At 46.6% G+C, this 13567-nt stretch overlaps 1 protein-coding gene across 5 annotated transcripts in view; it reads left to right on the top strand.

The window, feature by feature from the left end:
• Positions 1–13567, top strand: part of Bptf (bromodomain PHD finger transcription factor) — a 103660-nt gene that overhangs the window by 76245 nt on the left and 13848 nt on the right. For all 5 annotated transcript variants that reach the window (XM_055592073.1, XM_055592072.1, XM_055592071.1 and 2 more), the window contains 8 exons: positions 1836–2079; positions 2773–2924; positions 3988–4096; positions 5517–5734; positions 9311–9536; positions 10246–10700; positions 12265–12347; positions 12559–12784. In XM_055592073.1, the coding sequence (XP_055448048.1) occupies positions 1836–2079; positions 2773–2924; positions 3988–4096; positions 5517–5734; positions 9311–9536; positions 10246–10700; positions 12265–12347; positions 12559–12784 (1713 nt within the window). The remainder of the gene's footprint in view (positions 1–1835; positions 2080–2772; positions 2925–3987; positions 4097–5516; positions 5735–9310; positions 9537–10245; positions 10701–12264; positions 12348–12558; positions 12785–13567) is intronic.

Below are 13567 nucleotides of genomic sequence, written 5' to 3'. Positions count from 1 at the left end.
GGCTGTGACTATAGAGGAGAGGTGAAGCCCTGGGATATGGGTTCAGTAGAGTCTGAAACAGGGTCTCCTGTGGCTCAGGCTCTCCCAGACCTCCAGGTGGCCTCAAACTCATGGGAGTCCTCCTGCCTCTGCCTCCCACCATGTTCAGCTCTTGTCTGTGGTTTTGAGATGGTGTTACTCTGTATCTCAGGCATCCTAAAACTCAAGGCAACCCTCCTGCCTCACCCTTTTGAGTGGATCTTAATGGCTTAATCACAGCTCCGTCATGAGCTGATTGCACAGCCTGTCTGAGCCTGAGTCTCTTCATGTTTGGTGTTCACAGTGCCAGCTTCCTGATTTAGTGAGAAGTATTGCTAAGTGCAGTATTACACATCCAGTTTGTCCTACCTAAATTTTCATACTTGGAAGCCTGTGCTGTTTCTTGTTAGACCACTGTTGATAAACTGTAGATAAATTCCAGCAGTCTTTAATTAAAAACATACAAGTTGGGTGGGCAGGGTGGCGCGTCCCTTTGATCTCAGAGGCAGAGGCAGGTGGATCTCTGTGAGATCAAGGAGAGCCTGGTCTACAAAGTGAGTCCAGGGCAGCCAGGGCTCTATTACATACAAACCCTGTCTCGAAAAAACAAAACAAATAAAAAATCATACAAATTGTCTTTTCCACCTTTTTTGCTTTGATTTTTGTTTGTTTGTTGTTTTAGTTTTTGAGACAGAGCCTGTGTAGCCCTAGCTATTCTGGAACTCTGTGTATAGAGGAGGCGAGCCTCAAGCTTACAAACAACCACCTCCCTCTACCTCACCCTGTTGGGTTTAAAGGCATGTGCCACTAGGCCTAGCCTGGTTTTTGAGAGTGTGTCCTGCTCTTTTGCATTGGCTGGTCTCAATTTTGAAAATGTTCCTGGGAGTGGGGATTACAGATGTGCCCACTGTATGAAATTTTACTCTATGGGCTTTTTGTTTTGTTTTCATTTTTATTTTTTGCAGTGCAGAACAATGAACCCAGAGCCTTGTACATGCCAGGCAAGGACTCTACCAAATAAGCTGTAACCCTAGTAACCCTGGTGTCTGATGATGAGATTTTTCCCTTCTATATAAAGCGTTTATAGTACCTTTCATGTACTTACATAGTCCATGACATATTCCCAGTACTCAGGAGGCTGGAGCAGGAGGATTGCTCCAAGTTCAAGACTACATAGCGTTAGTTCCAGGCTGACTTGAACTACAGAATGAGACCCTGACTCTAAATAAACAGTAACAATGTCTCAAAACTTTAATTTCCATTTAGCTTGATCATAAGTTTGCTGACCTGAATAGTAGTAATAAAAACTACAGTGGGGCACAGTGATGCACGCCTTTAATCCCAGCACTTGGGCAGGCAGAGACCTCAGATCTCTGTGAGTTCAAGGCCACCCTGCTCTACAAACCAAGTCCAGAACAGAGAAGGCTACACAGAGAAACTCTGTATGGAAAAGCCAAAAACAAAAAAACCAAACAAACAAACAAACAAAAAAAACCCCTACCATCATGATCTTTATGATTGGCTAACCTAAGCTACAGCTGCCTTGTCAGGCCCACCCCTTTCTTCCTGCTCACACTGAGTCACGGGGTCCTGTCTCCAGTAAGACTTCCCACTCTTAACACTGGAGCATTTTAATCATTTAACTTTTTTATTTGTGAACAATGTATAATGATGTAGAGGCTTAGAACCTTCGTGAAGGGTTCAGGCTAAGCTTAGCCAGGCATGCTTTCATTTTGGAAGTTCAGTATCCAGACATCCTACAGCATGGGGTTTGTTGTGGAGAACCGGAGCTCACGCTTCCTCTCCTTGACTCTCAGAAACGCTTGGAGCAGCAGAAACCTGCAGTCGTAGCGTCCACCACGTCCCAAACAAACAGCACGAGCAGCACCGTCTCCCCAGCTCAGAAGGTGATGGTGGCTCCCTTGAGTGGCTCAGTCACCCCTGGAACAAAGATGGTGCTAGCCACAAAAGTTGGATCTCCTGCCACAGTCACATTCCAGCAAAACAAGAACTTCCATCAAACTTTTGCCACGTGGGTGAAGCAAGGCCAATCCAATTCAGGTAGAGCCGGGGTGAATGAAACATTGCTCTTCTTCTGGGTTGGGAAAAGCATTTCTAACCTTCATTTCGTGAGAGAGTTGCTCTGCTTCTGCCACTGCTTGACAGGCCAGCTGTGGCAGTCATTTGTCACAGGCGCTCTTTGTGGAGCCCCTCTCTGCAGTCCTTACCTTCAGTACCCACATGGCGCACTCGGAGCAGAGAGGAGGTTTCTATCATTACAGAACGGGCCACATTTCACGCATCGGTGCCCTTCCTAGAAGTCAGTACGCTGCTGGTTATTTAAAAGTCTAAAGCTCATTAAATGTCTTATACCCCATTAGCCACCAGCACAGCTGCCACCTCTGCTACCACCATTGCCAGCACAGGTCAGACGTTCCAAATTACAGGCAGTCCCGTCACTATGGCAGGAAAAGTAATTACCAAATTGCCACTTCCTGCAAACAGCAAGATTGTCGCTGTAAATGTGCCAGCAACACAAGGAGGTAAGGGAACCTCGCAGAGTTTGAGTTCACCCTCGCCAGATCATGCTGTCGCCATCACTCCATTTCCTCCTCACTGGTCTCAGTCGTCAGGTCTCACATTCTGTGTAGCCACTCTGCAACCCACCACACGCAGTTTCTCCTCAGACACCAAGAAGCGCCTCACTCTTTCCGTGGAGGGTAGTGGTTCATGTCTTCTTCGTCTCTCTTGAAGGCGTGGTCCAAGTGCAGCAGAAAGTCCTGGGTATCATTCCATCGACAACAGGTCCAAGTCAGCAGACCTTTACTTCATTCCAGCCCAGGACCGCAACCGTCACAATTAGGCCCAATACCTCAGCCTCTGCAGGAACCACTACCGCGTCACAGGTAAGCCTCTTCCCAGACTCCTCTGTTGAGGAATGTTGGACACGTGAAGGTGACATTCCTGTGGCCTCTTCCAGCGTCAGTTCAGCTCATCTTTCTTTGCCATGATTTCGTCTGTGATAAAGTACCAATTTGGAAATACATACAGAAATTTTTGTATTTTTAGTGAACAAAAACGGTACATGATACGTTAATTTTGGCATTTGATTAATTGCATGTTGGTATTGTTGTAAGTAATTATTATTCGGCAATATTTTCTGGAGAAAGCTGTGTGGCTTGATGGACAGCACCTCCTAACCCTAACCCTCTGGCATCTGCTCCCACTGGCAAGAGTTCTCTCTCACCTGTGCTTGTAATTCATCTGATTTAGCTCATTTCTGATCAAAAAAGAAACAGATTGGAATATACTGTATGTCAACTGTTACATGACATATTAGATACAACATTTCTTTGGCACTAGTGTCATGGAAAAAATTTTAAAGTCAAAATGTTCCGACTCTAATTAGAAAACTGAAGTAAAGTGCTCATTATTGTTGCTTTTTAAACTTTGATTTTTGTTTATTTATTACAGTCTCCGGGTCCTAGGACTCAGCCTGGCCTCATCATTGAGCACTCGTGACCGAGCTGAGCTTTCCTGGTTTTTCCTGCCTATTAGTCTCCCAGGGATTTTTGTCATCAGTGCCAAAGAATTTCATCTCTCATTTGAGTTAAAGTTTCTGTCCTCAGAATTCCACCTTTATACCAACACTGACTGAAATTTCAAATGAATAGTGAGGAGACAGAGGCAGGTGGATTTTTGTGAGTTCCAGGACAGCCAGGGCTGTAAGAGAGAAACCCTGAAGTTCTAAGTCCATTGTGTTTTCGTAATTTTGAAGCAGCTTTAATTCTTTTTTTGGTTTGGTTTGGTTTTGGTTTTCCTGGCTGTCCTGGACCTTACTCTGTAGATCAGGCTGGCCTCAAATGCAAAGATTCACCTGTCTCTGCCTCCCAGTGCTGGGATTAAATGCATGTACCACTACCACCCTGCTGAAGCAATTTTAATTCATTGTACTTTGTTCATCCACAGGTAATCGCAGGGCCTCAGATCCGCCCTGGTATGACTGTGATTAGAACACCACTTCAACAGCCAACACTAGGAAAGGCGATCATTCGAACACCTGTGATGGTGCAGCCAGGTACTCATGCATTGCTGATACTATCAGTGTTTGGGCAGTAAGTCTGGGAAATTGTGACACGCCTCTCTGTATTAGTAAATATTGATCAGAATTAGTGTAAGTGCACATTAAATTTCTAGTTCACAGTGGGGTGGGAACACAATACTGTTTGTTCTTTTTCTCCACCAAAAAGAGACAAAGTAAATTTAAGTTTACTTACAGAGTATAGGAAACCACTAATAAATGTAAAACATAGCATTCGGACCGTTAAAGAAAAGAGCAAAGCTTTTGTATGTGTAAGTTACAAAGGCAGTTGCCAGACCCTCAGTCATTCACAGTTAACGTAAGCAGATTAAAACCACAATATTGAAAGTCAGAGACGGTGGCCTAGGCCTGGCTCTTGATGCTAGAGCTTTTGCTTTGTATGTATAAGGCCCAGTCTCTGGACCTTGCCACCAGGGAGGAAAAAAAAGAACACAGCTGAAGGTAAAAAGATTTAGTGACAATCCAGACACACAGGGCCTACAGGGATGGCTCATCAGTTAAGGGCATGTGGCTTGAAAGTGCATTTTTCAAAGAGAGCATGCATGTATTGCGTTATCTCGGTGATCCTCATGTAACTGACCACAACCAGTCTTTTTTTTCATATTTCTTTCATTTTACACGTATAATGGTTTTGATTGAATGGATGTCTGCATTGTGGACAGGGCCGGTGCCTGCCAAAATGCATCCCTGGAATGGCCTTAGGGGCAGTTGTGAGCACAGGGTGGGCGCTGGGGCTTGTACCTGGTTCTCTAAAAGAACAAGTTCTCCCAGCCACTGAGCCATCTCTCTAGCCCCCAGGACTAGCCTTTTCTCTGTGTTTCTGGTAGTAAGCAGTATGAAATCCTAAAATGCTCACTTCCCATGGATCATTCCCACGTGCAGTGTACAGGATATGGTCCTGGGCTTCGGAAGCACTCACAGCTAAATCTTTGGGGTCATCTTAAGTGGGTGAGAATAACCCAGAAGTTTAGAAGGAGGAACAGTAATGAAAAACTTTTGCAAATTATTAATCATCCCATAAGGTTACCAAACTTAAGAACATTGTTCCCAAGAAAGCAAGCACACAGATAGATGCAGCCCCAAAGCCATTGCATTTGAGAATTTACTGTATGACAGAAAGAATGCCTTTTGTTTTGTTTTGAGATGGGGTCTCATTGTGTAGCCCCAGCTGTTCTGGAACTCACAGAGATCTACCTGTTTCTGCCTCCATTGCTTGGTCTAGACTGTTTCCTGACTCTGTTGATGTCAGTAGGAGGCTTTGGCTATGGTCCTGTTTGAGGTCATCTTGGGTTATTGGCTTCCAAATGTACGTTGGAAGATTGAAATGAGCTGCATTCATCTATTTTCATTCAGAGTGCTAAGAGCATATGAGTGATGGGGTGTCTTGCTTGTGCAGGTGCTCCCCAACAAGTGGTAACTCAGATCATCCGAGGACAGCCTGTTTCCACCGCCATTTCTGCCCCGAGTCCGGCTTCTGCAGCACCTGTGCAAAAAGGCTTACCTCCAGCAGCAGCAGCTGGGACCGCACAGCCTTCACCCCCACACACCCCCCGCCCGCAGCAAGGGCAAGTGAAGCTCACCATGGCGCAGCTCACTCAGCTGACACAGGGCCATGTAAGTACCTTAGCTTTGACTGGGGAGGCAGCCCTGTCTTCGCTGAAGTTTACCTTTGATCTAAGGTAATTTCTTTCAGTAGGTATATGTACTTAAAGAAATCATTGCCTGGGGATGGAAAGATGGCTCAGAGGTTAGAGCTCTGGCTGCTCTCGCAGAGGACACAGGTTGAGTAGCTCCCTGTGACTCAGTTCCTGGGGATACAACACCCTCTTCTGACTTCCATGGACACGAGGCTTGTGCATGGAACACAGATGCACATTCAGGCAAATGCTCACACTCACCATTAAAAATCTTTTCAAACTATACAAAGAGAAGAAATGGCTGCCTCCTGGAGTCAAGCTTATTGACAGCATAATGTCCAGCTGTTTGGATTTCTTCGGTTGGAACCTGTACCAATGAAAGGGATAAGCCTTTCAGTTACCAAAATTTTATTAGTTGGGCAACTTTCATAGGAAAACAAAAAAACAAACAAATTGGGAGCATTAAACTACTTGCCTGGATTATCCAAGATTGTTGTCTACTCTTCTATCAAAACCCAAAGTTCCCAGAAGTCCCTTTTTTGTGGCTCTCCACCAGATGAGCCCTTCTAATGGTGGAAAGATCAGCAAGAGCACTGATGCTGTTGAAGAGTTGGGGAATTCGCTTGTGTGCGACCTCATTTCGAACCTTACTGCAGGGTTGGGAGACAGCTGTGGGCAGAGTGCTCGCTGCACAAGCCTGAGAGCCTGGGGTCCCTCTGCATCACCCACAAGTCAGCTGTGAGGGCCGGAGAGATGGCTCTCCCGCGGAGAGAGCACCCTTCCAGAGGATCCAAGCTCAGCTTCCAGCCCCCATGTCGGTTACCACTTCCAGTAACTCCATCTTCAGAGATTGGCACCTTCTTCTGAACTCTGTGGGCACCCCCACACATATGCAGAGATGCATGCATACACACACACACAATTTAAAAGTAAAGATAAAATTTTAAAGCCACTTTTGTGTCACACAACTGTAGTTATAGAGCTAGGAGGGAGACGGGTTCTTGGGAGCCACTATCAAAACTCCAGCAGTAGGGGACCCAGCATCCTCTTTGGCTTTCCAGGCCCTCCTGCACATACATGGTGCTCAGACACACACACATGACAAAGGAAAACGCCCAGTGTTATCCTCTGACCTCTGTGAGCATGCATAAGCAAGCACACACACCATATACGCACCTGCTAAAACAGACTAGAGCTGCAGAATGGTTGGTAGAGAGCTTATGTAGCACCACAAAGCCCTGGGTTGGATCCACGTCACTGCATAAATGGAGTATACTACCTTGTACCCATAATCCCAGCATTTGAGAAGTAGATATAGGAGGATCGAGAGTTTGGTAAGGTTATCCTTGACAGTTGAGCAAATTTAAGGCCAGCCTGGTTTATGTCAGGCCCTTTCCCAAGAAAGACAATTTTTTTTTTTTAAATCTTACTGCAGTGCTCCTAATACGCTTCACTAGCATGCATCTTGGCCTCCCTGTAGGCAGGTGCCTGTGATACGCTGACGGTGGTAACTTTGCAAGCTACGGAGGAAGGACAGGCTTTTAGTCAGGTGACTGACTGGCCACACAAGCTACAGAGCAATATGTTTTTAAGAATCAGTAACTTAGAGAACCACATGTCTGTGTGTCAGGTGTGGTAATTACTGCAGAATGGAAACCACAGCTATATACAGAAGTGGCTTACAAATAAAATGTTGTGGTCAGGATTTTAAAATAAGTACATACAGTATGGTTGTATAAGATTCAGAAACTGTCAAAACTAAGCCATGCCACCGAGTAGGGTACAGGACTGCTTTATTTTACCTAGAGGGCCATTGTATTCTAAACGAATGTTGCTTCTTTTTAAGGTTTAGTATTTTGTGTGTAGGGGTGTTCTGCTTGCTTGTGCTTAAGTCTACCATGTGCATGCCTGGTGCCGATGGAGGCCAGGAAAGGACATGGGATCGTCTAGGTCTGGAGTTACAGACAGTTGTGAGCCACGTGTGGGTGCTGGAAATTGAACCCAGGTCCTCGAAAGAACAAATGCTTTAAAGTGCTGCACCAACTCTAGACCCCGAACGTTGCTTCTCCTGTGAGGATTCACAGTGGCCATGTAAAGATAAAGGGTAGTGACGCTCTAAAGTAAGAACCGCCCATTCCTCTAGGGAAGAGAGAGCGGCAGCCAGAGCACATCGTGTTCCTTGGTACTGCATGGTCATCACAGCAGTGTTTTAATAGGTGTTTGTTTTGTGATTATTACTTAGATCTGTCATTTGTGTAGTTTTGGTCCTATAAAGAATGTGTATTTCTTAGGAAACAAACAGATGCTGGTTGAGGGAATTCCGAGCTTGTGCAGCCAAGTGCAGACTTCTAGTGTAAAGAACTGTCTGTGCTTCCTAACCCCAACCAACCCAACCCCCAAGTGCGCACACTTGAGGCATCAGGCGTGCTAGACCAATGGGTTTTACACAGAAGCCTGTATGTGACAAGTCCTTGGTGTCTTGTTCCCATTTCAAAACTCCTGGACCTTAGTGGCTCTCCTGACTCTTGTGCTCCCATATTCTGTCTTTGAGACTCTGAGGACACACAGATACAGCTGAGTGGTGGAGTACCTTCCCAGGGAAAAGCCCTGGATTCAGCCATGTTAGTGCACTTAGCAGAGAGCAAAGGTTGATACGTTCATACTGTACAACAACAAAAGCAGAGTGCAGGACACTGCTTTCTGGTTTCACACCTTTGACTCTGGCAAGGAACTTTTCTCCCTTGTGGCTCTGAGGATTGGCTTTAGGACCCAGAGTGCAACAGTAGGCTTGCACTCTGCTGCCAAGACACACTCCAGCCACTGCTGCTTTTGAGTCAGGGTGTTACTATGCGGGTCTGGCCAGCTTTGAATGTGTGCCACCATTCCTAGGTGGACCTTGACGCTTCTGAGTTTCGTAATTGGGAGTAAGTTACTGTGGAATATAGTAAGATTTGTTCTGCCAAGCCGCTGAGCTCACTTGCTGTGTGAGACTAGAATGAAACCACGTATAAAGATGTTTCAAAAGTATAAAATACAGTGAATAAAAGGGGTTTAAAGTAAAAATCAGGTTTGATGGCTTAAGTCATAGTGGATTCCGGGTTATCCTTGGGTATCACTGAGAACCAAACACAAAATTTAATTAGTAAGGTGGTTAATTGACTGAGTGAAATAAGAATTTTGACCTGGGGCTGGAGAGATGGCTCAGCAGTTAAGAGTACTGGCTGCTCTTCCAGAGGTCCTGAGTTCAATTCCCAGCACCCACATAGTGGCTCACAACCATCTATAATGTGATTTGATGCTCTCTTCAGGCATACAGGTGGATAGAGCACACGCATCTACAATAAATAAATCTTTAAAAATAAAAAAGGGATTTTTACCCGAACATGATAGCTCTGACCTATACAATCCAAACTTGAAGAAGTAGTAGTAAGGTTTTTTTGTTTGTTTTTTTTCTGGGTTTCTTGTAGGATTGGGGTGTAACATAAATGATTTTATTAAAACACTTTACAGATTCATGATTTGAAACTGTATATGTTGTCTGCTTTTTCCTTAGGGTGGCAACCAAGGTTTAACAGTAGTAATTCAAGGACAAGGTCAGACTACCGGACAGTTGCAGTTGATACCTCAGGGGATGACGGTTCTTCCAGGGCCAGGACAGCAGCTCATGCAAGCTGCAATGCCAAATGGCACCGTTCAGCGGTTCCTCTTTACCCCACTGACTACAGCAGCTACGGCCGCCAGCAGCAGCAGCAGCACCACCACCAATACCACAGCAGCAGGTAGACACGCGGGGTTGCCCCTTGTTCCTGGGCTTGCACATTGCACAGGGCCCAGCATCACAGCCCCAGACAGCCTCTGCTTCAAGCCTTGTTCCTAGACCCTGTAACAGCAAGGAGGGAGGAAGAGAATAATGGATACCATGGCCCCTGTGCCGGCACTCCTCGTCCAGCCTTGGTGGAGCCCTGGGAATGAGCTTAGGGAGAGTAAACCCACCCAGCTTCCACCCTGTGACTGAGCCCCGCAGGCCCAGGCCTCTCAGTCAGCCTCCTGTAAGCTGTCGGTCACCAGGCATGGCGGCGCGCGCCTGTGACCCCAGCACTCAGGGAAGCAGAGACACGTGGATCTCTGTGAGTTCAAGGCCAGCCTGGTCTACAAAGAGAGTCCTGGAAATAGCCAAAGCTACACAGAGAAACTCTGTCTCAGAAAACAAAAACAAAACAAAAAAAGCTATCAGTGACTGTTACCATGCCATAGCACAAGAGTGACACTTGACAGAGGCTGCCTCAAAATGCCTAGCTGACACATGGAGAGCCTACAGGGAATGGCCCAGCTCTCCGGCCAAGGAGATGCCGAATCTCAGTGCAAGGCTTACATCTTCTGTCCTGAAATACAGACTTCCCGGCTTCAGGAAATCCCCTTCCGATTCTTCTTTCACCATGGTGTTCTGTTCTAACGTCACAGAAATCATTTTGTCTTTCTTTCTTACAGGTTCAGGTGAACAAAAACAAAGTAAATTATTACCCCAGCCCCAGGTACAACCAGCCACAACCCTGGCACCAACTCCATCGCCATCGTCGAGTGTGAGTCCTGCAGAAGCGCAGCCACAGACTACTCAGCCTGCAGCACAGTCACTGCCCCTCCCCCCACCCGCAGCGCAGCCTGAAGTCCAGACCCAGCCTCCTGTCTCGCCCCATGTCCCTTCTGAAGCACAGCCATCCAAACCCCAAGTTGCAGCACAGTGTCCGCCTCAGAGCAGTGTCCAAGGACAGTCTCCTGTTCGTGTCCAGAGCCCGCCACTGACTCGAATACGTCCATCAACTCCATCCCAAGTGACTCCTGGACAGCAGCCCCAGGTTCAGACTCCAGCTTCACAGCCGGTTCCACTTCCATCCCCCACATCTCTGCAGGCACCTTCCCAAGGCCAGCCACAGTCACAGCCCCAGGTACAGTCTTCAGCTCAAACTCTTCCATCAGGACAGACATTAAATCACACTACTGTCTCAGCCCCACCCCGTCCTCAGCCACAAACACAGCAGCCGCAGCCCCAAGTCATTTCTGTGCCTCCGCTCCAGCAAGTCCAGGTTCTCTCTCAGATCCAGCCGCAGGTTGCGGCTCAGATACAGGCTCAGCAAGGTGGTGTGCCCCAGCAAATCAGACTGCAGTTGCCCATTCAAATTCAGCACAACAGTGCTGTGCAGACTCAGCATGTTCAGAGTGTGGTCACAGTGCAGGCAGCCAGTGTGCAAGAGCAGTTGCAGAGGGTTCAGCAACTCAGGGATCAGCAGCAAAAGAAGAAGCAGATAGAAATTGAGCGGGAACACACCCTCCAAGCTTCTAACCAAAGTGAAATCATTCAGAAACAGGTAAAGTTATTAAGTCAAAGCAGCATGTTCGCTAGCGTGAACTACTGTGCTGTGCAGTAGACTTAGTGATTTGGTTGTGTTAGACTCCCTGAATGAGACAGAGCCACTGGTGGGTGACCTTAGGAGAGCAGAAGCACCGCTCGCCGGTTCTGGAGAGGGACTGCCTCCTTGCTGTATGTGTAGCATCTGTGCTTATTAGAAAGCACATTGCCCTGGCAGGTAAGGCCACCTTCACAATGTAGAGATTCATTTGAAGTCATTTGATTTGCAAGTCTCAATCGGTCATTTGCCTATCGACTAAGCAAATTGTGGGCAGGTAGTTCCTTTGCATTACTTGCCGCACCGTTTTCAACCCAGATGCTTGCCCGTAGTGCAGCCGGGGCATCTTGGAGTGTAGTCTGGGTGCAGAAAGTCACTTCAGACGACCGGAACTCTGCCAAAACGAAGCCGGTGACCTGCAGTCGTGCTGAGGACACTGTCAGCGGCCATGTGCCCCCATCAGCACTAGGCAAGAGCTTCAGGTCTTACTGAGCTGCGAAGCACTGTTTCTCCCTGAGCGGTGTCTGAGCTAAAACCCGTCTCTTTGCAGCCACATGAGACTGCTAGGACTAATGCTGTCACGTATGTGATTGTGAAGGTTTAAGCCAATACTTCTAGAACAAGTTCCTCTGACGTGTTCATATCCCAGCTCTTGGACTGTTTCATCTGTAAACTGACGGTTGCTCCAGTACCCGTCTTTCGGATCTTTGTATGGGGCAGGGGACTCTTCAGAATAGACTTTTGTTGCTGGCAGCATGGGTGGAGGGCCGTGGAGCATGAGAGTCGGGTGCAATTTTGGGGCTGTGTTACTTACCATTTAATTGCAGACATGTTGGTTGATTTCTTTGCATCTCCGTGTTTATTTGAAGAACTGCCTCTGCATTTCAGTGTTAGGTTAAAGAAAGAGCAATGTCAAGTGCTTAGCTTAATTGAGTAGCTGCCGCATGGTGAGAACCTGGGACTGCCCCGCACCTTTCATTCTGGTTGTGTCCCTTAAACCGTTCTCGCCAGTTGGAACACTAACGGGGGTTACTTTTAGCTGTGTGCTAACTTAACTCGTTTGTTACAAAATGCGCATTTATTGTGGATTTGTTCTGTTCTTAAGGTGGTGATGAAACATAATGCTGTAATAGAACATTTAAAACAGAAAAAGACCATGACTCCAGCTGAAAGAGAAGAAAATCAAAGGTAGGGAGAGGGCACTCCCAGGGCACCTGCAAGTCTGTATAGCCTGGTGTTGCTTTGGTCTTACCCAGGTTCAATGCAGGAGTGGCTCATGGTCAGCCGCTCCTTGACATTCTGCTCTCAGTTTGCACGTCATCCAGGGATGTAGATAAATGGTGCCTTTCTTTTCAGGGTGAGACAGCCAGCTTTACAGAGGTTGTGTGTTTTTCTCTAGAATGATTGTCTGTAACCAGGTGATGAAGTACATTCTGGATAAGATAGATAAAGAAGAAAAGCAGGCAGCAAAGAAACGCAAGCGAGAGGAGAGTGTGGAGCAGAAGCGGAGCAAACAGAATGCCAGCAAGCTCTCTGCTCTGCTGTTCAAACACAAGGAGCAGCTCAAAGCCGAGATCCTGAAAAAGAGGGCGCTCCTGGACAAAGAGCTGCAGATCCAAGTGCAGGTAGGAGCCTGTTCCAGGGTCCAATATTGACACACCTTTTTGCCTTCTATTTTTTACTAAGCCTAAAATTCCAGCTCGCTCTCTAGAACTTACATTTGTGTGTCTAGAGCATGGAAAGTAGAAATGGCTTCTTGAGATCTGAGAGGGCTAAGCCGTCTTAGCTGTGTTGGGTGTGTTGTGGTTTTTAGTGTCTGTGCCACTCGTCAGGAAACACAGCTCTAAAGAAGACTGCGTGTATGAACGTACGAAACAAGTGCCCTCGTATAAAGACACTTTTTCCTGACCTGAAAGTGATCCCGGAGACTCCGCTAATCCATTCTTGCATAATTTACACAGCTTTCTGAAAAAGAAGCGGGGTATTGGGAGCATTCCTTACGGTGCCTTGTACATTTCAATAAAATACCCATCAGACCAACAGAGGACATTAGATAACCTGGAAGCTTGGCAGTCTTCCCACAGAGAACAAACCAGACAGGTCCAGCAATCAGGGAATTCACTGGAGAGAGACAAGAGAAACAAACTGCAAGAAAAAAGACAGAATTATTATTGCATGTGATGCAGTTGTTACACTGACATTCCCAGGAAAACCATATTACAACTTGTAACAGCATTATAGTCGCCAGTATTAGGATTAACCCTGAGAGAACCTCTGTTGTCACAGTGCCCTTTCACAGCAGAGTCAGAAAGCAAAATACAACCTTCTGCTTTGTGCTGTGACTCAGCTCAGGTAAGAGTTACCACAGAGAATCACATATTCACATGACAGCTTCACACAGGACGTGA

This window comes from Psammomys obesus, unplaced genomic scaffold, assembly GCF_907164565.1.
Source record: "Psammomys obesus unplaced genomic scaffold, mPsaObe1.curated_primary_1811, whole genome shotgun sequence".
NCBI lineage: Eukaryota > Metazoa > Chordata > Mammalia > Rodentia > Muridae > Psammomys > Psammomys obesus.
The sequence above is the reverse complement of the archived record's forward strand: the minus strand, read 5'-3'. Positions and strand labels throughout refer to the sequence as shown.